The 25537-nt window shown below is 32.7% G+C and overlaps 1 protein-coding gene across 6 annotated transcripts; it reads right to left on the bottom strand.

Annotated features, from left to right (window-relative positions):
* Positions 1 to 7440: 7440 nt before the first annotated feature.
* On the bottom strand, positions 7441 to 23791 carry LOC148842759 (uncharacterized). 6 transcript variants are annotated; one of them, XR_016103323.1, is made up of 6 exons: positions 22787 to 23736; positions 16755 to 16816; positions 16543 to 16613; positions 13994 to 14154; positions 7977 to 8021; positions 7441 to 7858 (listed from the first exon to the last, which is right to left on the bottom strand). XR_016103323.1 is itself a non-coding variant. In XM_088958121.1 (5 exons), exons 1-4 carry the CDS (start codon positions 23068 to 23070, stop codon positions 8016 to 8018), a joined length of 423 nt encoding a protein of 140 aa, XP_088814247.1. In that variant the 5' UTR covers positions 23071 to 23791; the 3' UTR covers positions 7441 to 7858; positions 7977 to 8015. The 6 variants fall into 6 exon arrangements, 4 of the variants coding, with proteins under 4 accessions (XP_088814247.1, XP_088814248.1, XP_088814249.1 ...); XR_016103324.1 differs by having other exon boundaries at positions 13994 to 14149; XM_088958121.1 differs by lacking the exon at positions 13994 to 14154 and having other exon boundaries at positions 22787 to 23791.
* Positions 23792 to 25537: the final 1746 nt, after the last annotated feature.

Below are 25537 nucleotides of genomic sequence, written 5' to 3'. Positions count from 1 at the left end.
AGGCCGGGCTTTTTTGAGAAAGCCCGAGCTCGACCCAAAAAAAGTTGGGCCCAATGCTTTAGGCTCAAGCCCAAGCCTGTAAGTTTAAAATTATGACCAAGCCCAACTTATAACGAGTCGGGTTGGGCCATGCCATTGGGCTATCCGACCCATGAACAGGTCTTCCTTTCCTCCTCCTCCTCCTCCACCTTCTTCTTCTTCTTCTTCTTCTTCTTCCACTGATTTCTAAATTCCGAACTTACAACATTTATTTTTCTTTATTCATTATTGATTAACTAGTTTACAGTTTAGTTACACTTAAATTTTTAATTTATAATGCTTATTTTTTTTTTAATTATTGAACTTGATTATTTAATTACTCATGAAATTCCAACTTGATTTTTGCTTCAAGTTTGGAAATTGAACATTCGTTCGGGCTTTCACTTCAATCTACCAAGTGGAGTCTCCAACTAGTTGTTCAATCTTGCAGATTAACTTACCTAATTGTCTAAGCCCTTTCAAAAAAACTGAAAATTGAATTTGAATTTAGAATTGTGATTTGTGATACTGATAATGCAATACTAAAATAGCCGAAAAATAGAATCAGTTTTACTTTATCATGTATGCATTATAATTTTTGAATTGATATTCTTGAAATGCCTTTGTGAATTGCGATGGTAATTTTAGATTAATTTTCCTTCATATTCAATAATTTATATGAATTTTTATTTATTATATATATATATATATATATTTATTACATCAACACGGTTTGACCTCTGGTTCAACCCCCATCGGACATCTCACCCGTGAACCTCTACCTTTTTTCAGGTCAATGCCTGGTCCGATTCTCCGAACATTAGTATTAACTATTAAGGTGCTGGGTAATGATGATTGTTTTGGTTGTTGCATTTAAACAGCTTGCAATGTCAGCATTTTGCTATAAATGGGAAAAATTTATGTTTGTTGACGACTCTTTTATGCAGGAAAAAAAATACGTTGATGCATGAAAGAACAAAACCTTTATTTGGTTATCATTTTCTAATTGCAAAAAAAAATTTAATAAAAAGTACAACACTTTAAACGCCTAGCCAGCTTTTATCATCACTCATTTGGGAAGCATGTATTGCTGATTATGCTCAAATGCAACTGTGAAAAGAGAGCTGGGACAAGCTGTATATGTTGTGGCTGTATAAACGAATAGGAGAATGACGGTTCAGCTCATGGTCAAAATTTTTAGGCCAAAAGTACAGTTGGGGTGGATGCTAGCTTGGAATTGATATACAGAGTGTTTTTTTTTTTTTGACATTTTGAATGTTTATAGCTCTACAGTAGAAATTAAAAATCTATATTAGGCCTGTCCATATTTTTCCAAAATAACAATATGGAAATAATTATATTTATACTATTGAAAGAGGTACAAATACATAAGATTTTACACTCTACAAATTTATATTTATACTCTTTCCAAAAGATATAAATTTGCACAACAATCAAATGCAGCTTAAAGCTCAGTTTGAAATGAATATAAATATAAATATATACAAAATAATACAAAATATAAGATTTTACACTCTACATATTTATATTTATACTTCTTCCAATTTAAAAAGAGTACAAACATATATGTATAGTATGAAGACATACAAAATATAAGATTTTTGCACTTTACATATCTGTATTTGTATTCCTTCCAAACTAAGTCTCTGTTTGAAAGGCTCAAGAGTACAAAATACAAATACATACAGGGCATATATATATATACAAAATTGTACAAAATATAAGATTTTGTTCTCTGCACATTTGTATTTGCACTCCTTCCAAACTGAGATAAGGCCCGGTTTATTTACAGTACAATTTCCATTTGCACAAATGCACATTTCCCTTTACTTTTGGTTTACATTTTACCTTAATTTATTTGTTTGCAGTGCAGATGATAAAATCTGGAGTAAAAGTAAAATAAAATCCAAATTAAAACTGAAGCAAAATTTGCATTCTTCTAATTTGCACTCTCATAGATTTGTACTAATACAAATAGAATTGTATCACAACAAATGGATCCACACCAAATACAACTTTTCAAAGTGATTTGACACTAATATGGGACAAGATAAGAAAACAAAATCAGAAAATCCATTCCTCTTGAACAAAGATCATCCAAATAATTGGGTTTCCTTTGGAATGACCCTAGGAATGAAGCAAAGAAATATGGAAGACTAATTATTAGATGATACGACCCCCCCCCCCCCACCCCCACCCCCTCAAAAAAAATAAATAAATAAATAAAAGAAAATAAAAGAAAGAAAAGTAAAGAACTAATATATCTTCTCTGGATGCAATAGATGCAATCCAATGACTTGTTTGTTATTTGTCTAACAAAGAGCTTGTCATGGGGAGATGTTCACAAATCACGGAGGGAATTGGGATCACCTGCCAACAAATAACGTTTCAACACTCTCCTAACATGATCTGACATTGTACATCTTACCATGAGATTAGGACCCATCATGTATAAATATGTAGTGCCCAATCGATCATGTTGAAAAAGTGTTAAAACGTCTTTTGTTGGCAGATGATTCGGAGGGAATGGGTTGTGGGGCATGCTCTTTTGGGAGCCCATTCTGTCTCAACTTATATATATGGGCATGGTTGAACATTTGTTGAAATTTGAAGAGGCTCAGCAGGAGGGCTTGGGCTCAATGCAGGGTAAATCCTTCAATTAGTAAACCCAATTCCACCACTACAAAAAGTAGAACCCCGTTTGGATAAGTTTTTGCTTTTAATCTGTGGGTTGTGAAAAATAAAACTGAGACAAAAAGAGTTTCGGTCATTTGGTAAGAATTGTATTCAAAAACATTATGATCTCAAATCAAAAACACCTTTGAGCACAAATTCTGATGCTTATCCAAAACCAATTGGTGTTTTAGAATTAAATAAAAGGATCATAGTGATGCTTTATTGGGCATTCAAAGAAATTTTGCTTCAAGATCCGGACCCCCACCCTAAGGGTGTCAATTGACCAGTTTGGGATTGGACCCCATCTAGTCCAAAATCAATTTGGACAGATTAGATGGACTAATAAGATATATTAGATTGGATCAATCCGGTCTAAAATATTTATTAGATCAAATTGGACCTGATCCATCAATAATCAATTTATATTGAATTAGGTTGGATTAAGCCAATATTTAGAATATAGGTGTCAATGAACTGAGTTTGAGTTAAAACCAACCTAAATCAAAATGAATTTGAATAGATTGAAATAGATTAATCCAAAACATTTATTATAGACTCATATTAGACTGGATCGGATTGAACCAAATCCAGTCCAATTGATACCTCTGCCCCACCTCACCCCCCCCCCCCCAAGTTTCAAAGGAGAAGAATGTTTTGTTTATTTATTATGTTTATTGTACTTAAAGAAAACCTTGACTAATCCATCCAAAATGCAGCAATCAGGTGTCACTTTTCTCCGTAATTCTTTTTCCTTTAAATGCCCATTATCCATTTCTTTGTTCCTTGGTTATTATAATTTTCTAAAATGCTTTTAAACAAGTGGGTTGGACAAATAAGTATTAGACAAGATTGTTTTGATTCATCGCTGAATCTTCGACTTGGACTTGAGCTTAGATTATGGATTCTGAATCAGTCTTGAGTATTACAATATTATAGGGTCACAATTCCTATCAATTCATCCATTTAATAATGTATTTCCTTTTCTCTTTCTCTCTTGTTTATTGATTTATATCATACATAGTTAATCATTAATTCGATTGTTAAGCTAAGTATATTCTTTCTCTCAAATATCAAACATTATTTCCTTATCGAATGTCGCCTATTTTGACCTAGTGCCTAGTGCTTCACGGAGATATTTAATGGATAATGAAATTTTCATTGGTTACGTGTACGGCTAGGATAAGGCGGTTCAAGTGTAGGAGATCCAGAATTGGGATCGACACCACCCACAGCACAATTCAACCGTGTATTGGGAATATCTCTCGTATAGGAGATGTTCTTATTAATCTCATAATCTGAACTCTGAGATCTATGGTACTTTTAAGTGCCCGTGTAAAAGGGTTGAGACACAGCGACTTTTGATTTTCTGAGGTGGATCCTAAATGAACAGCATATAAGCTATGTTTAATGAACAATTTAACTAGTGTTTGGAACCGATGCCACTTCTTAAAAAAATGGCACCACATCAGTTTCATGCCTGAAATATGTTTTTTCAGACAATGCCTGATGTTTGGTTATATATTTTTCTGAAAAACGTTTTCTCAGATCATACCTTGAAAATCAGGTAAGGTGTGGTATGATTTTTTTTTTTTTTTTTACTGTTATAAGCAATAATATGTTAACATTATTTTTTATAAAAATGACATGCCAATGCAGTACTGATTTCTCAAAAAACACCTCTTAAGAAACAACATTAGTTCCAACCCGCTGTATAGAGAATCCTCAATTATTTTTAGTGTTGTATGCTTTAGTCTCTTTGCAAGGATCAAAGTATCGATATGCTCGATATTTATTATATCAGTAAACTTGATATCACCAAAATTATTGTTTTTTTTTTTTAATTTTAAATGCATGAGAAAGAAATGTCTTTTATTCCAAAGCTTTCAAAGCCACCAACGCTATTTGCATATTTCATGGCCACTGATACAGATTTAATATGTGTATCATATTAATATTTGGATCATTGCCTTTTGAGTAACTTATCCGAAATCCAGAGTATTTCAGAGAAACTTAACCAGCTTAACTGAATCATTATTTCAGCCCTCTCAAACGGGCCATAAGCCCAATCCTTCCCACATCACTCATGAGCAACGGCTGTTGAGAGAAATACATCAGGCCATTTTTGACCAAAACCATCTGGCCTCATGGAAGATATGAATTCACCTGACCAGTGAATGCAAACTGTTTTAATACCACTTTTGACTTTAGAGAAAAAATAAAATGAAAATTTTCGTTTAATGTTTTGGTTGGTCAGTTTGGAGGCAAGAAAATCAAGCATGGAAAGTGGTGTGGAGACTTATAAATTTGTGAACACTTCCAAAAAAAAAACATTCAAACCCAAACCAACAACATCCACGCATTGAATCCGTTCAATAGTGGTACTGGTAGGTATAAAAGTGAAAAAAGGGAGTGGATGCTTGGTGGGTGGAATTGATTTATCATTTTTTTTAAGGTAAAATATAACTATGAATTCATGGTTTTCAAAACCGGATCGGACTGGACAGTTGGATCAGAAAAACTAGGAACCGGTCACTTGACTGGTTCCGTTTTCTCCAAAATCATTGATTTTGGTCAGGTTTGCTGAACCGGCCGGTTAATCATTCAAACTGTTCAAATCATTCGAACAGCTTTGACCATTTTTCAAAATTTTTATTTATTTTTTTGTCAAAGCACTGACTGTTCGGGTCAAACAATTGGACCATTCGAATCGATAACCGAACCCCTGACCAGTTCAATTTTAAAAACCATAATAAAACTTGTATGAATATAAAACAATGGTCATAGACCAAACAAGCAATCACAAAAATATTGTATGAAAACTGACAAGTGATAACATATTAAAACCATTTTTGAAAAGGGATGATTTTTCTAGAAAACATACAACTGTTAAAACATTGTTGATTTGCGCATCATGGACATGTGATTGCTAATTTCTATGTCAGAACTTAATTTACCTCGAATATGTAAACAGACAATTTGCGGAAGCTTCCAGGCTCACATTTGTAGGGCATGTTTGGTTTGTTAGAATAAGGAGTCTATTAATCTATAAATGGAATTGGAATGGGCCATTCGTGTTTTTATTTCAGCCATTTGATTGGTTAAATGAAATTTCATTTTCCATTTTCTATTTTTGATGAAATGGCATTTTCCCATTTGAGAAATGGATCATTTTGATTTCCCTACGAATTTCATTATATCGGGGCCAAAAAAAAAAAGACAAGTAACTTAGGCCATGTTTGGTTTATAGACTTGGGTCTCATTTTCTTAATTCTTGCTCATTTTAAGTAAGAATGGACAAAAATGAATAACGCTTTGGTTACAAAATTCTTGTTCAGAGCCACATTCTTTTTAGAATGAAAAACCAGCCCCATAGTACAAAACTTGACTAGCTTGTAGCATGAAAAATAATCACGTCCCATCTTGCTCATTTCATTCTTTGAGGAAACTCTACCTAAAAAACTATTATCAACTTGTCATACATGTTTACTTTTGTGAAAGCACATTTATAAAAGTTCTTTTATGAAAGCTTTTTACAAAAGTACTTTTAAGAAGTACTTTTATGAAAGTAATTTTATGGAAATTCTTTTACGAAAGCACTTTTATAAAATCACTTTTATGAAGTATTTGTATAAAAGCACTTTTATGAAAGCACTTTTATGAAAGTACTTTTATTTACAAAAGTACTTTTATAAAAATATTTTGACAAAAGTACTTTTATGAAAGCAGTTTTACAAAAATACTTTTATAAAATCACTTTTACGAAAGCATAAAATCACTTTTAGGAAAGTATTTTTATAAGAGCACTCTTAGGAAAGTACTTTTATAAGAGCACTTTTAGGAAATTACTTTTATAAGAGCTCTTTTACAAAAGTACTTTTATAAAAACATTTTCACGAAAGTATTTTTATAAAATTACTTTTACGAAAGTACTTTTACAAAACATCTATGCCAATTGGTAAACATTGACTATTGGAGACTTAGGTTGGCGGTTTGTTAATACCAACATAATTTTTTTCTTTTTGAAGAATGAAAATGAACAACATAGGACACTTGTCAGTTTGAAAAGAAATCATTTTTAGGAAAAAAGCGTTTGGTTCATAGCAATATTTTCTCATTCTGCTTATTTTTACCCATTCTTTTCTATTTTAGAATTTCATCTTGAGTAAGAATGAGAAAGAATGAGAATTGAACCAAACATTGCCTTAAGAACCCCAAACTCAATTTTCTTTGCCCAATACCAACCCTTTTGAGAGTTGTGCACATGTTATGGAATGCAATGCCCAAACAAAACAAATAGATAATTCTGGATTCCAATTGCAAACCAAATGGACCCATCGTTCCTTACCGCAATGCATTTTGTAGGGTGTTAAGGCAAGGGAAAGGGCAATGCAGGCATGCGCCTTGCTTGCTTCGATTTAATGGGCTACAACTTGCTTATTTTCAAGATTTCATCGTTGTAATATTTGCTTGGATCTAGTGAGACTAAAGTTACAAATTTTGTATCAATTAGGAGTATAAATTATAATTACAAACGAGCAGATGCAAAATTTATATCTAGTTCAGATTTGCACCACAACCAAATGCAGCCTAAAAATTGTATGGAATGCAAAGAGGGGGGAAATGATTCATGCAAAATGAATTCAGACTAAAATAAAGTTGCCTCGTAAACATAACTGTTGTTATTGCCTTATTAGTTTTTATTTCTAGTGCAAATAAATGCCAAAGTTTCAAATATTTTATAGGTCAGATATATTTGCATTATATCCCATCTAGGTATGAAATACAAAAGGTCTTTGTATAATTTCCGGGAGGACCTCTATCAATCTTATCATGATTTTATGGATCTAATTAAGGTTCAAAAATCACAAGTTTGCAATGTACTATTGGCTTCTACTCAGAACTTAGAAAGGTTAAGTGTCATGCACGGTTCGTGACAAAGCAAAAGAGACTGTTCACTTAATATCTGCAGTTGCTGGGGCTGAAATTTGAAGAGGTAGCTGAACTCATAACTATGGCATGCCACGCAGAAGCAACCTAAGAGATCCAACACTGATGTCATCATCGGGCTTTAGTCTAAATTCGACTTGCTCAAATTGCTCTGGCTCCACAATTCCAATAGCCTAGCATGACTCTTCAACATAATCTGCAACAAAAAAAAGCATATTACTTAGCATATATGGAGCTTAGAAATATAAAAGTACAAAATATTGAAAGAAAGACTAAAAATAAAAGCTTTCAGAATCCGTTTGAGGACACTAAACCTCTGCTTGTTTAGGCTTTCACGGATATAGCAGGAGAAATTAAATCTGCAAATGAATATCTTACACAGTCAAAGACTTGTTCATGTGGAAATACCAAAAGATATGCTATTCTAATAAGATAGATGTTGGTAAGCAAGTTTCACCCAGACATAAAGGTGGGACCCATGAAAAAACATGTCCAACATTGCCATGTCAACTCCCCAATCAAAGTTGAAAGCATCAAATATGTATCACACTGTATTGTAAGATATAGGCTTCCAGGGTTAAATAATAATACAAGATGTGCATCAATGGTGATAACTTGCACTCATTACATCATGAGACAAATTCCAAGTTCCCACTTTGATTCCCTTCACACAATTTTAGAGCACCAAGGAGTTACATTCAACCAGCATTTTTTCATTCATGCATTTAAAACAATTATGTCCTACACCCCAGATGAATCTGAATTTCCAAAAGAACAGCCATAATAAGGTTTTGCTTTGTCTAGATCAAAAGTGGCCCTTACAACTAGCAGAAACACCAAAGTTTTATACCATCAGAAACAAGTAATCTCAACTATTAGTTGCATACAAGAAAATCTTGACTTCTTCAAAATCTTTTGTCCATATTTGTACAAATGATCATACTTTTTGTTTTTGCTTTCTCTTCCTTTCCTCTTTCAACAAGTTGGTTCTTTCTCATCACATAGATAATGACCCTAAAAACATTAAAATAGCAAAAAAACTATAAAATGATATTTCACATAAATATCATGCATGTTTTATATACTAATATATATATATAATATTTTTTTGTTTACGATTTTATTATACTATTTTATTCCAACTATATTGAATTTTTTTAACTTCATTTTATTATTTCATATATAAACTATTGTATACATAAAAATTCATATAAAATAAAATTTTAAGAGTTTTTAATTTTGTCTATTTTAATTTATTTTAAAATTTTCATTATTTTTTAAATTTTTATTAAAAAATATGCTTTTCATGGCCTGGCTTGGTCCAAGCCCGCCTAGGCATGGCTGACCTCTAAAGTATCCTAGAGGAAGCAAGCACAACCTAGCATGGCCCATGGGCCGACCCACCAAGCACAAGCGACGGGCAAAGTCGTGTCATGTTGGCCCTGCGCAACCTGATTTACACCTCTATGCAAGAAATCAACTAGACCACTAGAGGATCTTCCTTCTACACCCTGATCCCCCACAAGATTGTACAATAACAAGTCAACTACAAAACTAGCTACCCTTTGTACAAATTCAAATTTAATTGACCCACAAAGGTTAAGAAGAACTCTATATCTCCCATAATACAAATCTAGCTTCATGTCAATGGGAATCACCAAATGTGTTTGGCATAGCCATTGGTTTCATACACAACTCACTATACATATAATGACAATTAGTAATTGTCCCCATACACAACTCAATCTGATATGACTTGTCTGGAAGCACCAAAATAATTGGACCAATGAAAAGCTTTGATCATGTTTCGACAAATTCAACTTGCCATGGTTGTGATTTCTTCTAGAGGATAGTCTATAGGTTTCTAAGGCATTGCCCAACCTCAGACAAGGAGTTGAACGAGACAACAACCCTTTTATCCAAGGTTGAAATTACAAAACTGGGAGTTAAAGGAGATAGTAGCTCTCTAATCCAATCTCCAAGGTTGCTACCCAACCTCGGGTGTGCCAAGCAAAAGGATTTAAAAGTGGAAAATCGATGCTTCTCCTCTCTACTTTTTTAGATAACAGTTTGAAAGACAAATGAATAAAATTGAATCCATAAGGAGTTAGTTATAATAAATACCACCTAAATTCTACCTCTCTCCAGCACCATAAACACCAAAGATCAACAACAAGATCAAGAAAGTTGAGCCAAACATATTTGATATTAGAACCTTTGCTGAATTCAAACAACAAATATCCAAAATTGACTTGATAAGCTACAAGCTACAATGTCCTAATTTTTTAAGATGTTCAACAACCTTTGCTTATTAGGACTTTGATAAACATGAAATTTCACGCTTCTCAATTAATGTGGAATACAATAATTGGAATATTTTGTAATGGTTCTCTTAACAATTAAACATGAAGTTCAATGAACATATAATAAACTTAACTGTTAATACGTACGAGCATGTCAATGAACATGAAATAGACTTTTTAGATTAGAGTAGTGACCCAACTTACACCAATACAACTTCAATACATATTAATAAGAACATTCACAGTTAAAACATATTTAATATATCCAACGATTTCATATCAGAGCATGTAATAAACTTAACTATTAAATTGCAAATTTATTTGAGTTATTCACTTGATTAACTGGTCAAGGTTTGATTAACCATTTTTCTATTATTAAAATTTAAAATCATAAAAGACTTATAGCCTATAGGTATGTATTGCAATACCCTAATGACCCACTAATTATACATCAAATTTCATTGGAAGTCTCTGATTTAAGGATACATTTCGTTTATGGGAAAATTTTAGTGGGATGAGAACAGATGGAAAGGTATGAGAAAGGGAAAATGAGTGGAATTTTTCATGTTCCATTTTTTGGTTGCAAAAGGGAAAATAGTGGGAAAAATCAACCTTAGTTTAATAATTAATTAATACTAAATTATTAAATAAATAATTAATTATACTAGATTCATAACCCATAAATTATTAATTATTAACAACATATTAAAAAAATAATTTAATAAAACATTAATAAGTATCATAAAATAAAATATTAATGAAAAAATTAATCATTAAAATTTTAATAATTAAATAATTAGTAATTTAATTAAAATGTATTATACTAATTAATTTATCAATGAAAACTAATTTAATAATTTATGAATAAATAATATTCAAATGTTAAAGTTATTAATTAAGTCATGGGTATTTATAAAATATAATATTAATAATAACTTATAAACGAAAATAATGTAAAACGTTATTTAATTAAAATAATAAACTAACTACTTATGGATTTTAAATAATTACTATCTAATTAAAAATTTAATACTAAATAATTAAAATGTAATATGAACTTGTTAATAATTAATAAAAAATAGTTACCAATGAATTAGTTAAGAAATTAATGAATAAATAAATAAGGATCTTATTATTAATCTAATTAGTCAATCAATAAAAATAATTAAATAATAAAAATTTTAAATAATTAAATATAATTAATACTAAAAAAATATTATTAATTAATTCATAGTAAATATTAATAAAATAAATTTTAAAATATTAACTCTTAATGAATAACTAATTAGATAATTATGAATATTAGTTAATTATAAAATTATTTCATTAAAATATTAATAAATAATAATAATAATAATATAAAATAATAAAAATATTAGTAATTAATTAATTAAAAATTGCCACTAGGATTGATTTTCCCACTATTTTCTCTTCTGCAACCAAGCATTGGAACATGAATTTTCCACCAATTTTTCATTTACCATACCATCCCATTAAATCTTCACACAAAGGAAATGTAGCCTTAAATTAGAAACTTCCAATGAATATATGGTTGGTGGGCCATTAGGTTATTGCAATATATACCCATAAGTCTCTTATTATCTCAAGTTTTAATAATAGAAAAATGGTTGCTCAAACATTGATCAGTTAATCAAGTGAACAATTCGAATAAATTTGCAATTTGATACTTAAGTTTAATACATGCTCTGATATAAAATCATTGGATATATTGAAGTTGTTTTAGTTGTGACTACTCTTATTGATATGTATTGATATTGTGTTGATGTAAGTTGGGTCAATACTCCAATCTAAAAAGTCTATTTCATGTTTATTGATTTGTTCTTATTGATATGTATTAACATTTAAGTTTATTATATGCTGTTAATTGAACTTCATATTAAATTGTTAAGAGAACCATTACAAAATCTTTTAATTATTGTATTTCACATTAATTGAGAAGCATGAAAATTCTATCTTTATCAAAGTCATAATAAGAAAATATTGTTGAACATCTTAAAAAATTAGAACCTTGTAGCTAATAGCTCATCAAACCAATTTTGTATATTTATTGCTTGGATTCAACAAATGTTCTAGTATTAAATATGTTTGGCTTAACTTTCTTGATCTTGTTGTTGGAGATCTTTGGTGTTTATGGTATTGGAGAGAGATAGAGTTTAGGTGGTGTTCATTATAACCAACTCCTTGTAGCTTCAATTGTATTCATTTGTCTTTAAAGACTGCTCTCTAAAAAAGTAGAGAGGAGAAGCATCGATTTTCCACTTTTAAATCCTTTTGTTTAGCACACCCAAGGTTGGGCAGCAGCCTTGGAGATTGGATAAAAGAGTTGTTATCTCCTTTAACTCCCAGTTTTTAACTTCAACCTTGGATAAGAGAGCTATTATTTGCTTCAACTCTAGTTCGAGGTTGGGCAGCAACCTTAGAAACCTATAGATTATATTTGAGAAGAAATCACACCCATGGCCTATTGAATATATCGAAACATGATCGACAGTTTTTCATTGGTCCATGTGTTGGTACTTCCAAACATGTCATATCAGATTGAATTGTGTATGGAGACAATTACTAATTGTCATTGTATGCCCTTAAATGATTTCTCTATACTTAGACCCATGTCTTCTTTGCACATGACAAACCTTCTTATTCTACTTTTCCTCATTTTATTAACTATTGAAACTACTCCTAGATTCATTGAGAAAAGCTCATTTTTAACCTTGTATTTTCTAGTTTCCCTGTTATCCATCTCAATGTTTATATTACCACCACTTATTTTTGAACATGTTGTCTTGGCTTCCCAACGTTGCTTCATACAACATTGCTCATATTACAAAACTCCTTTTAATTGAAGTGGTATACTCTTATCATATAAGATTCCAAGGCACCCCTCTATCTTGTCCAACTTGTTCTTATATTTGTATATGCTATGTATGAATCTTGTATAAGCGACCATGCAATATATGCAATAAGGCAGTGTAAAGTATACAGTTTGGGTACCCAAGTTATGCCTGCCATACCAATGCCAAACTAAATACTTATACATATATTGCATGATAACTTATACATCACTCCGGATCTAGTGCATTTGAATAAATGATTTTTCTTCAAGTCCATTTCAAATGTTACCATGTAAAAAGTGATTAACCAGCAACCGTTTCTTCTTCTATACTTCTTTCTTCTTTCTTCTCTTTCCTATTTTACTTTTTGCTGTTAAAAATAGAAAGCATAAAAAAAGTCAGATAACCAGTTCTAACTCGACTTAGAACCTTTAAATTTCCCTCCATATTCTCCAAACCACCACCACTATCATCTATTTCAATGATTGTCTAGATTTCTAATCAGAAGTCCATTGTAGCTCAAACCAAATCCATGCTTCCTAGGGTAAGGAGACAATAGAGGAGTAATCAGGAGAGGTTGTCACCTACAAGAGATATACACATTAAGGACAAGAGAGTACAAGCAATGCAGAGGAGAAACTAGAGGAGACCAACAAGATTTGTGACATGGAATAGAAAAGTAGAGAAGAAACTTTGTGGTAACTCCCATCTTGTTGAAGCACTCTCCCCATTCCCACATATCTCCTTTTCAAAATGATTGTATTGAAACCTTTGCTATGAAAACCAGCAAACCTAGGACAAATTGTGATGGTATGCAGGAAAAAAAAATGTAAGCAACAAAGAAAGAAAAGCTTGTAAGTAAATGCTTGCATTATGTATGAGAAAGGATTTTCCTTTTCTGAAATCCTACATGAACTGCTGCGGCTTCAGTTCCGAAAGCACTAAATCTGGGCTCAAAGGAAAACCCCTTCTAGTTCAAAAGCACTAAATCTAGACTCTTTCTAGATGTAGTCTATAATTAAAACTTTTAAACATACAAAATGGTATGTTTTAACAGATTATACTACAAAAGAACTGTACATTTAAGATATTTAATTACATTTGACAAGAAATAAGTCTTGAGAAATGATATTTAACTTCAAAAACTAGATATAGAACTATGATATAAGCATGTACCATTCCACGATACAATGGCATCCTCCTAAACATATATATCAAATTGCATTGCCAATCACCAAAGCCAACAACAACAGCCATAGGAGGTTCAATAAACATTCTCCGTAACAAATAATCCACATCTTGAAATTAGAGATGGTATCCTCGAGGTCATCTCTGCACTAGAAACATATGGCGGACCATAACTCATCAATCCACGATCCACAAGCACCCACCCCAACCAACATTTTTAAACAGACAACACACACTCAAAAAAAAAAAAAAAACAAAAAACAAATAGAACGACCAATAATTTTTTCCAATTTTTAAACCCACTTTGATAGTTCAATTCTCTATAAATCCTTTGTTATAAATCATTACTTAGCAACTACTCTCACAGTATTAACAGTTTAGCTAAATACACCATTCATTCTTTATGGATTCAAATTTCTTAATAGTTTTAAACTTGAAAAAGAAATGTATCACCTAGATAGACATGTGAAGTTAGATGGCTAAGGAACCAAAAACTAATATAAATATTTTCTAACATGCATTTATAGTAGTTAATAACTTGCTAGATATTTGATGATTATCAAATTCCTATGGATGCGTGAGGAAAGAATTCAAGGATGGTTAAATGTAAAAAAAAAATGATTTTAAGTGTTGTTTTTTATTCTTAGACCATGGAGTGTCTGAAGCTTGGAAAAGATATAGATTGGATGCCTTGAACTGTTAAATTTTTTAGAGATAATTTTAGCTATCTATTAACAGCTTTTTTTTCTGATTGGCTTGGACTAGTTTGTAAACCTTCCAAAATACACATTGTTTTTTATGTTGTCTCTTGGTTGCACCTGGGAAAAACCACAAAGATTAGAGCATGGGTTAATCCCTGTAAGTATGGAAACCTTGATAGCAAAGTTTGATTAGTCTGGTAAGAAGATTGAATATGAATCTTTGAATTTGCAATTCACTTTCAAATCGAACTTGTCTTTGATTCTTCGTAAACTTCATATCTGACCTTTTAACACTAAAAACTAGGGATTGGGGTGTTTGGGACTTTAATGATAAAGGAATTATGTGGCACGAAATGGACCATTTGTTTCTTTCTGGGTGATGCAAACTTCACCTCTCGGCTTACCTCTTTGTTATATAGATATAGATTAGAAATAGTGGAGCCTCAGCAGAACAATACATGAATTTGGCTCAGATTTAGTATGATTTATGTGGTATCGAATCAATCCAAAGGAAAACCCTAATCAATGTCACGTGCAATCACATGTGAACGGTTTTAAGGAGAAAATGGCTCAGATTTAGTATGATTTATGTGGTATCAAATCAATCCAAAGGAAAACCCTAATCAATGTCACGTGCAATCACATGTGAACGGTTTTAAGGAGAAAATTGGGTTTAAAGAAGTTATAACAATCACCTACTAATGGAATGTGACAGTTTTGATACAATTACTCAATTGTTAGAATGTAAAGGCATTTTAAAGGATTTGGCAAACAATCGGATGTATAAGTCCATTTCCTAAAACTAAGGAATAATTTAAGCCCATTTGGTGGAACCGAAGCCTGTATTCTCTAGACATAGTGGTTGGCTAAATATCAGTTCTTTTAACATGAAAATTGAGTAATTAATAGTGATAAATATCTTAGTTGGTAATGTTCGGATCAGTTCTTTTCAAATAAAACCAAAATCCTTGTCGGGTCATGTGCCAAATCTTTTGAGAATCATATTCATGTGTGGGCCTACTATTTGTTTCTCTTCAACACTCATCTTAAGAGGAATCTTAAGACACTAGTCCTCTCTTGTTACTTGTTAGTTTGCAGTGCGATCCCATTTCCATGTTTGTAAACAAATTGACTATTGAGTGCAAATTCTGGTTTATTTTAGTTTTGAGTTTCAGGATGGGTTATATTGTTTGCAGTATGAATTAAGTAAAATAAAAGATGAAGCAAAGTAAAGACTAAGATAGAAGTAGACCAGATTGCACTCAAATGAAACTACAGTGAGAACAAATGGAGTGTCAAGAAAATGCAATATCAGCGTCCACCAATATTTTGACAATTTGCTGGAGTTCATCAGTCTTACACTCAAATCGATAATTGATACCACTTAAACTCGCCAAACCAAATGCAAAATCTTTATAATTAGTAGTTAGTACTTTTGTTCATTCACAGACGTCAATTGAGAATAACACGACCACTCAATGATTTTATACTAATTATGTTCTTTGTTTCAACTTTCAAACACACAAACACATTGATGAAATGCAAATGGCAAAGAACTGAAGAAGGAAGCTATGAAGACATGTCATCCTAGCAGCAACATACCCGAGAAAAAATAAGGGAAGAATAATGGTAGACTTCATTGTATATATACAAAGTCATAGTTTATGATGTTATGTACAACAAGGCAGTGCAAAACTGCAAATATAATTTTTTAAATGTTGGATGAGACTTGATCACTTGACGGTGTAGTGGCGATAAATGATATTATGTACAACAATCAATACAAAGATTATCTTAATCATCAGCCACCGGTTGGATGAGATATTGTTGAGGTACCTGAGCAACGCTGCTTGTGCCCCTCACACAGTCATAGTTTATGATGTTATGTACAACAAGGCAGTGCAAAACTGCAAATATAATTTTTTAAATGTTGGATGAGACTTGATCACTTGACGGTGTAGTGGCGATAAATGATATTATGTACAACAATCAATACAAAGATTATCTTAATCATCAGCCACCGGTTGGATGAGATATTGTTGAGGTACCTGAGCAACGCTGCTTGTGCCCCTCCACATTTGCTAGTGTGTCATCCATGTTCTCATCAATCCTGTCATGTTGAGTTCAAACAGAAGCAAGGTTAGATAATATTAGGGGTAATAGCATAAAAGGGCAACTTTTGGGGTTTAATATCTATTTAAAAAATGGGTTAACTTTTTAAAAATAATATCAATAAAGGGCAAAAACATTGTTCATTATCTTCTTCTTGCCAGTTGTTCATCAGAGTTGCCGCCCGCCACCATCTGCCACCACCCGCCTCCTCTGGCAACGTTGACGGAGGTGGCGGCATTGGTGTGCATCAATGATGATAACTTGCACTGAAACACTAAAACAATAGAGATCAATAATTTGCAGTCATTACCAAGAGACAAATTCTACATTCCCTCTTTGATTCCCTTCACACAATTTTAGAGCACCCAAGAGTTACATTCAATCAGCCTTTTTTTTCATTGGTGCAACTAAAACAATCTGGGCCACAGTAGGAAGGGTTTTGTCCTAATTTGTAAGACCAACTAGGACTAGAATAAGCCACAACTCTCCTAAAACACATATGTCCTACATTGTCATCAAATATATATAAAAAGGGAGACAAGTCAAATGTTCAAGAGTCCCTTAAGCCTCTGCAACCATGTCCAAGGGGTCCTTTGATGCTCACTATATATATAATGACAATTAATAATTGTCTCCATACACAATTCAGTCCAATATGACATCTAAAAACACCAACACAATTGGACCAATGAAAAGCTTTCATCATGTTTTGACATATTCAACAACCCATGGGTGTAGATTCTTCTACAAGATAGTGAATAGGTTTCTAAGGCTGCTGCCCAACCTCAAATTAGGAGTTGAACAATACAACAACCCTCTTATCCAATGTTAAAGTTATAAAACTGGGAATTAAAGGAGATAGTAGCTCTCTTATCCAATCTCCAAGGCTGTTGTCTAACCTTGGGTGTGCTAGACAAAATGATTTGAAAGTGGAAAATTGATACTTCTTCTTCTCTACGTTTTCACAGAACAGTTTTAAAGACAAATGAATACAATTGAAACCACATACAGTTACTTATAATGAGCACCGCTTTAACTCTATCTCTCTCCAACACCATAAACACCAAAGATCTCTAACAACAAAATCAAGAAAGTTAAATCAAACATATTTGATACTAGAAACTTTGCTGAATCCAAACAACAAATATCCAAAATTGACTTGATGAACTAATAACTACAAAATCTTAATTTTTTAATTTTGTAACGGCTCTCTTAACAATTTAATATCAAATTCAATGAACATAAAATAAACTTAACCGTTAATACATCTCAATAAAAACTTAACAATTTAATATCAAATTGCAAATTTATTCGAGTTGTTCACTTGATTAACTGGTCAAGGTTAACCATTTTTCTATTATTAAAATTTGAAATCATAAAAAACTTATATGCATGTATTGCAATACCCTAATGGTCCATTAACTATAGATGAAATTTCATTGGAAGTCTCTGAGTTAAAGCAACATTTCATTTGTGGGAAGATTTTAGTGGGATGGGAAACGATGGCATGGGATGGGAAAGGGAAAATAGGTGGATTTTTTCATGTTTCATTTTTTTGTTGCAAATGGGAAAATCAACCTTAGTTTAATAACTAATTAATACTAAATTATAATATAATATAATTAATTGATTAATACTAGATTCATAACCCATAAATTATTAATTATTTAATAACATATTAAAAATTAAATAATTATTTTATAACTAATAATTTAATTAAAATATATATTATACTAAATAATTTATAAATGAAAACTAATTTAATAATTAATGAATAAATAATCAAATATTCAAGTTATTAATTAAGTCATGGGTATTTATAAATTATAATATTAATAATAACTTATAAACAAAAAAAAATGTAAAATGTTATTTAACTAAAATAATAAACTAACTAATTATGGATTTTAAATAATTAATATCTAATTAAGAATTTAATACAGAATAGTAAAAATGTTAATATGAACAAGTTAATAAATAATTAAGGATTTATTATTAACCTAATTAGTCATTCAATAAAAATAATTAAATACTAAAAAAATTAATAATTAAATATAATTAATACTAAACATAATATTATTATTAATTCATAGTAAATATTAATAAAATAAATTTTAAAATATTAATTCTTAATGAATAACTAATTAGACAATTATGAATATTAACTAATAAAATTATTTCATTAAAACATTAATAATTAATAATTAATAATTAATAATTAATAATAATATAATATAATATAATAAAAATATTACTAATAAATTAATTAAAAATTGCTATTAGGATTGATTTTTCCACTATTTTCCCTTTTGCAACCAAGCAATGAAACATGAAATTTTCCACCCATTTTCCATTTTTCACACCATACCATCCTTTCCCATCCCACCAAAATCTTTACACAAATGAAATGCAACTTTAAATCAGAGACTTTCAATACATATCTACAAGTCTTTTATGATTTCAAATTTTAATAATAAAAAAATGATTAACACCTTAATCAAGTGAACAACTCGAATAAATTTGCAATTTGATAATTAAGTTCATTACATGCTTTAATATTAAATCGTTGACTATATTGAAGATGTTTAGCTATGGATGCTCTTATTGATATGTATTGAAGTTGTGTCGATGGAGGTTGGGGGTTACTACTCCAATCCAAAAAAATTTATTTCATGTTAACTAAGATTTTCTTATTGAGATGTATTAATAGTTAAATTTATTTCATGTTCACTGAACTTGATATTAATTTGTTAAAAGAACCATTATAAAATCTTTCAATTATTGTATTCTACATTAATTGAGAAACATAAACTTGCCAAAGCCCTGATAAGCAAAGGTTGTTGAACATCTTAAAAAATTAGGACCTTATATAGCTAATAGCTCATCAAGTCAATTTTGGATATTTGTTGTTTGGATTCAGCAAAGGTTCTAGTATCAAATATGTTTGACTCAACTTTCTTGATCTTGTTGTTAGAGATCTTTGGTGTTTATGGTGTTGGAGAGAGATAGAGTTCAGGTGGTGTTCATTATAACTAACTCCTTGGATAAGAGAACTGTTGTCTTGTTCAACTCATAGTTTGAGGTTGGGCAGCAGCTAGACCTGTTCATGGGCCGGGCCGGGCCAAGCTTTTACTGTATATTAACAAATTTTTTAAGGCCTGAGCCCGAGCCTGAGCCCGAACCAACCATCAGGCCTACAACTTGGGCCCAAGCCCGGTCCTCATAAAAAGCCCAAAGCCCGAGCCCGAAATTTAGCCTATCCTATTATTATTATTAATGTTGAAGCAACTGAATTGAGAGAGAGATTGAAATTATAAAGAAAAGAATAATATATATATTAAATTATAACTATATATTTTAATAAATATTATATTATTTATATATTTTATATAATATATAAAATACATATTATATACTTTATAAAATATATAATATTGAGTTGGGTCGGGCCGGGCTTTTTTGACAAATCCCAAGCCCGGCCCGAAACACAATTGGGCTTACTATGTTAAGCCCGAGGTCAGGCCCAAGGGCCTAATTATATGACCAAGCCCTGCCGGGGTGCGGGCCGGGCCGTCGGGCTACTCAACCCATGAACAAGTCTAGCAGCAACCTTAGAAACCTATAGAATATCCTCTAAAAGAAATCACACATGGCCTGTTTAATATGTCGAAACCTGATGAAAGCTTTTCATTGGTCCATGTGTTGGTGCTCCTTGTAAATGGTCTTCTTTGCACATAACAAACCTTCTTATTCTACTTTCCCTCATTTTATTACCTATTGAAACTAATATATTTTCTAGTTTTCCCACTTATCCATCTCAATGTTTACATTCCTGCCACTCATTTTTGAACATGTTGTCTTGGCTTCCCACTTACAATGATTTATCAATGAACTAATTATGAATTTTTTCGTATTTGAAATTGAGTAATTGATCAACTTCACTCACAAACAATAGGAAAGTTCACAACAAACCATGTAGGGCTACAAGTTTATGGTAATTAGGAGCCTGGCACACAAGGGCTCTCTGATATTCATAGCCAAATAAGAGACGATATAAATATCTCTTAGAACACAACTCCGTGGATCCTATAGAACTGAAAATTCAGATAAACTAAGTTTTGTGTGAAATGCCAAAAATTTGGGATGAGTTTCTGAAATTTTGGCCAAACAAATTCACTCAATGTATCATGATCCATTGGAAGAATAAAATGTCATCGAACTAACATTTTTTAATTAACTGCTAAAAATTCAAGTTATAAAAAGCTATTCAGTACAGTAAATACTTGCAACTTGCAACTTGCAAGAGAATTCAGCTTCTAAAATTTACAACTCTAATGTCATCAAAGTGAAATGCACATCATAGACTGCTTGGATTGATATCCATTAAAAAGGGTGAAAAACCACTCACCTTGATGAGAGCTAACCAATTTTAGAAAGCTGTTAAATAGTTCACTATTTTATTTTCTTATATAGGTGTCTAAGAGTGTTTTGCCACCAAATAAAGATACACAGCAATTTTTTTTACTTAGTTATTTTCTAAAATACAGGAAATGAGTAAAAGAAAATCGGTGATTTTTGAAGACATGATAGCTTCTATGTGGTAGGAAAAACTAGTACTCCCTAGTGTCTGTGTCATCTACCTTCAAGGATAGTAATTCAAATAAAAGAGGTTAATCTCCATGTAGAACTCCATAACAGTGGGCAACTTGTGAGCTTATGATTGTGCAACTTTACATTGCGGTTGGGAATATTTTCAATAAAATTCTGTACTTTTTATTATTAACAAAGTATAATTACGGACTTTACCCTTAATAAATTAGACAACTTGCAAAACTTATTAATTCCCCTCATTTATGATTCATTAACCTCATTGAACAGTAAAACAACTATTATGTATATGCATTGCATCAAGACTGCATTTGCTAGGATCACATGCCAAATAAGCACAGGAACACAAATATCATCCCACAAATGTAGGAAAAAACAAATATGCACGATTGCACCATTGTTGCATGGGTTTTCCAAAATAGATGGCATACCCATGACAGACATGCATCAGAGTCCAATAATCCTTTCTCAATGACACTTCAACATAACATTCCATTTTTATTTGAGATAAATGAACAGATAATGTCCAAGATTACTATAATTTTTTATATCAAATGTTGCTTAGTAACAAAGTCAACATTTTTTCCAAGCATACAATGTCAGAATTCAGAAAAAAAAAGAACTATTTTCTTCTACTTGATTAGTAAAGAAGTGAACTAATTTGATGATATCATATATGAACTATTTTCGTGAGTCTATGTTTTCTCATTTTGCCAAGCCAGACTCTTGGACAAGCGTTGAATTCTGACTCTAAACACATTCAGTCTCTTGTGGTTTAGAGTCTTGGTATTTTGATACACTTAAATCACACTATGCATATCGGATCAGAGTAGGAAATAGTGAAATGCGTTAAAGATAAGTATTCATTAGAAGTGGGTTCATCCAGCACTTACAAGTGACGTATGCGAACAAGAAAACAGCCTTCTTCAGAGATATAATGATAACAAACATCAATTTTTTCCATCCATATCAGAAATATCAATATTGAATTCAAATCAGTATTGGATATCAAAATCATTTCTAGGAACAACATTTATGGAAGAATAAACAAGTAAACGTCCGTTAACAGCATGAAAAACCACCACATAGATACGGGATAATTACTTGCATTAAAACATACATATCCAAATCAGATATTAGCATTGCATATTGTAAACAGACAAGAATTCGGAGACAAGGCTGAAGAAAAAATCTTGACATAAGGTTTTTGAGATCAAAGAGTGACTGTTTGAACAGAAAATGAATCAATAATGTACCCCCATAACAAATCCATCACAACAGTAAAACTGAATTAAACATCGCCCAAAAAGCATATCTCTGGAAGGAAACAGAAAGGTAAAGAGTTGATCGAACTACACACCTCAACGGGAGCTGAACTATCCTTTGTTGTGGTAGTGTTGAACCCCAAGCACTAGGCGGAGCTGTTGTTGCATAGTAATCGTCGTCATCATCATCAACATCGGCCCTAGATTTCACCGTCAGAGGCGCCGGCGTCCAGTAAACCTGGGGTTCAGGTTCCTTGGCCTGGTTTTTGGAAGATCCCTTCCTCTTCGACGACCCATGCTCCTTGTCAGATTTCTTCTTTCTCCTAAGGCTTTCGAGAGCAGCGAAAACGTTCGCATTGCTTATCCCCCAAGGGCCCATCGCCCATCCTGCTCCCACCTCCAACCATTTCTAGCCCCATCTCAAACAAGCCACAGTTGTGTTACTGTGTATTGGAGCAAAGGCCTCCGAAGACTAGAAGCAGCAGTTCTAATTGCCAGATTGAAACTAAGATAACAAATCTCTAGCCTTGCAAATTAAGGATTCGAGACTAGGGTTACAGAGAAACGTCTAAACCAATTAGATTTTCCTACAGAAAATAAATAGGGCTCAACAAACTGGGGCAAAAAACACCTAAGAAGGACTCGGTAACCTTGTTACCTCACCACACTCGGTGTCGCCAAAAAAAATAAAAGAAAAAAAAAACCAGAGTTCTGATGAAGAAATTAGGGTTTCGAAACAAATGAATCAAAAGAAACCGAGAGAAAATTAGAGTTCTCCCCGGAGCTACCAAAGCCGGTAAAGAAAGCTAGAGATTCAGAGGTCGTCTCTAAGAACGATAGTGTAGAAGAGTTTTTTTTTTTTTTTCCGAGCGAAAATGGAGCCCTAAATAGGATATGGAGTTAGGGTTTCCAGAGCGATAGTGTAGATGAGTTTTTTCCGTCTCTCAGAGGATTTCAGGCCCTCTGTATAACGCAGGTGACGAACACGAGTGCCGTCATTTTATACCAACAACAGACATGACGAAACCCTCTCCTTCCCTTTCCCTCTCGCGTCTCGCCGAGGATACTTTAATTTTAAGGTGTTTCCAACGTGTGACGATATCGTACTACTTACGAACTTCCGAACTCTTTTATCATTAATCCAACGGTAAATAATTAATGATGCCTACAACGGTAAATTACCAGTTTGTAATTTGAGTGCCGCTGTAAAATCTGCTGATGCTGATGGCGGTTACAGAATACAGATACGTGGAATTTGTGGACACATGGCTTGGGAAGCAAAGAATTTGGAGACGCGTCTCTAGCAAGGAATGCTGCCTACCGTCGTATCTGTTGACCAAACTACTCGGTAAAGTTTATTTCACGAGTTTGATACGTGAAACATGTCCTTTCGACAGGTACTTCTATCAAGCAACGTTGCAGCCGAGCTGCCTCGCGAGCACGCTTCAGACAAAGGTGGGTCCAACAGTGCTTTTAATGGAATTTTATTTTCTTACCTTTTCGTTCAAATCAAACATAGCCTTAATTTAGACATTAGAATTCCTCCTAATGCATTTACTTTGGAAATACTTAACAAAAATATTACATGTGTCGATGCTTTGAACCAAGCTTCAAAATATTAATACATATCAATATAATATATATGGCTATTTCATTGGCCTTAACCAATAAAAGAGGTCACATGAAAAAATGATGAGATATCATTTCCCACCACGTCCCATAGCACATTCCCGCCGTGTACCGGAAATATTTCCTAATGATAAATATAAAAATGATGAAATATCATTGGGAGATGTTCCCAATATACGACAGGTATGTGATGTGGGATTAGGGGTGGATTTGAACCGAGCCAAGTTGACGGAGTGCCAGCTCGTAACCAATCGGCGCCGGTTCCATCTTAGAGCGAAATCCCTATGCCAGAGGAATCCTTATGTTACCCGGCGTCGGATGATGGGCATCGAAGACTTGTTGAGTTATTTTACTTACTTTACAAGTTTGCTATTTGACACGTTATAAATACTTTTGTTTTAGGTTTTAAGAACAACAAGATTTTCTTTATCAACCTGTTGAAGTTATACGCTTAGTATTCTTCGTGAGTGAGATCGATCTCCCGACTGACATTCGAGCGGAAAGTTTGCTCGTACAATCATCTCTATTTGAGCACCTCACGCTGCGCTAGGTGGTATCAGAGCGGGAGTTCGCCCAATCAGATGGCCAGCCAAGATGGTAGCAATCGCAATCAACCTCGTGACGAAGATCAGGGGTTACAAGCTATTTGGAGAGCAATCGAAGAGCAATGGACAACCACTCGTAACATTGAGCAACAGTTGGCAGAGATCGCTGGACAACTACGAACTGTGTTGCGAGAGGATGGTCTAAGGAATGGGAATGATGAGCTAGAGTTCGGCGTTGCTCTAGTTAATCCCGGTGATGGTAGGACTAATAGGAATTGGCGATATCATGGAAATTTTAATCGACATCAGAATAATGGTGAGTTTAAACTAAAAGTGGATATCCCTACTTTTAGTGGAGATCTAGATATAAAAGGTCTTCTAGATTGGATTACCGAGGTAGATCGCTTCTTTGAGTACATGGAGATCCCAGAAGAAAGAAGGGTGAAACTAGTAGCTTTTCGATTGAAGGGAGGAGCATCTGTCTGGTGGGAACGAATGAGGGAAACTCGGATTAGAGAAGGAAGAGGTCCAGTTCGAACATGGAGACGCATGAAACAATTAATAAGAGGTAGGTTTTTGCCTCCTGATTACGAACAATACATGTTTGAATCGTATCAAAGATATGCGCAGGGAATGAGGAGTGTGAATGAGTACACCTTGGAGTTTCTGAGA

The sequence above is a fragment of the Nelumbo lutea genome, chromosome 8 (genome assembly GCF_056320005.1).
Source record: "Nelumbo lutea isolate HS-2025 chromosome 8, American lotus-T2T, whole genome shotgun sequence".
NCBI lineage: Eukaryota > Viridiplantae > Streptophyta > Magnoliopsida > Proteales > Nelumbonaceae > Nelumbo > Nelumbo lutea.
This window is presented reverse-complemented; position numbering and strand designations above follow the sequence as displayed.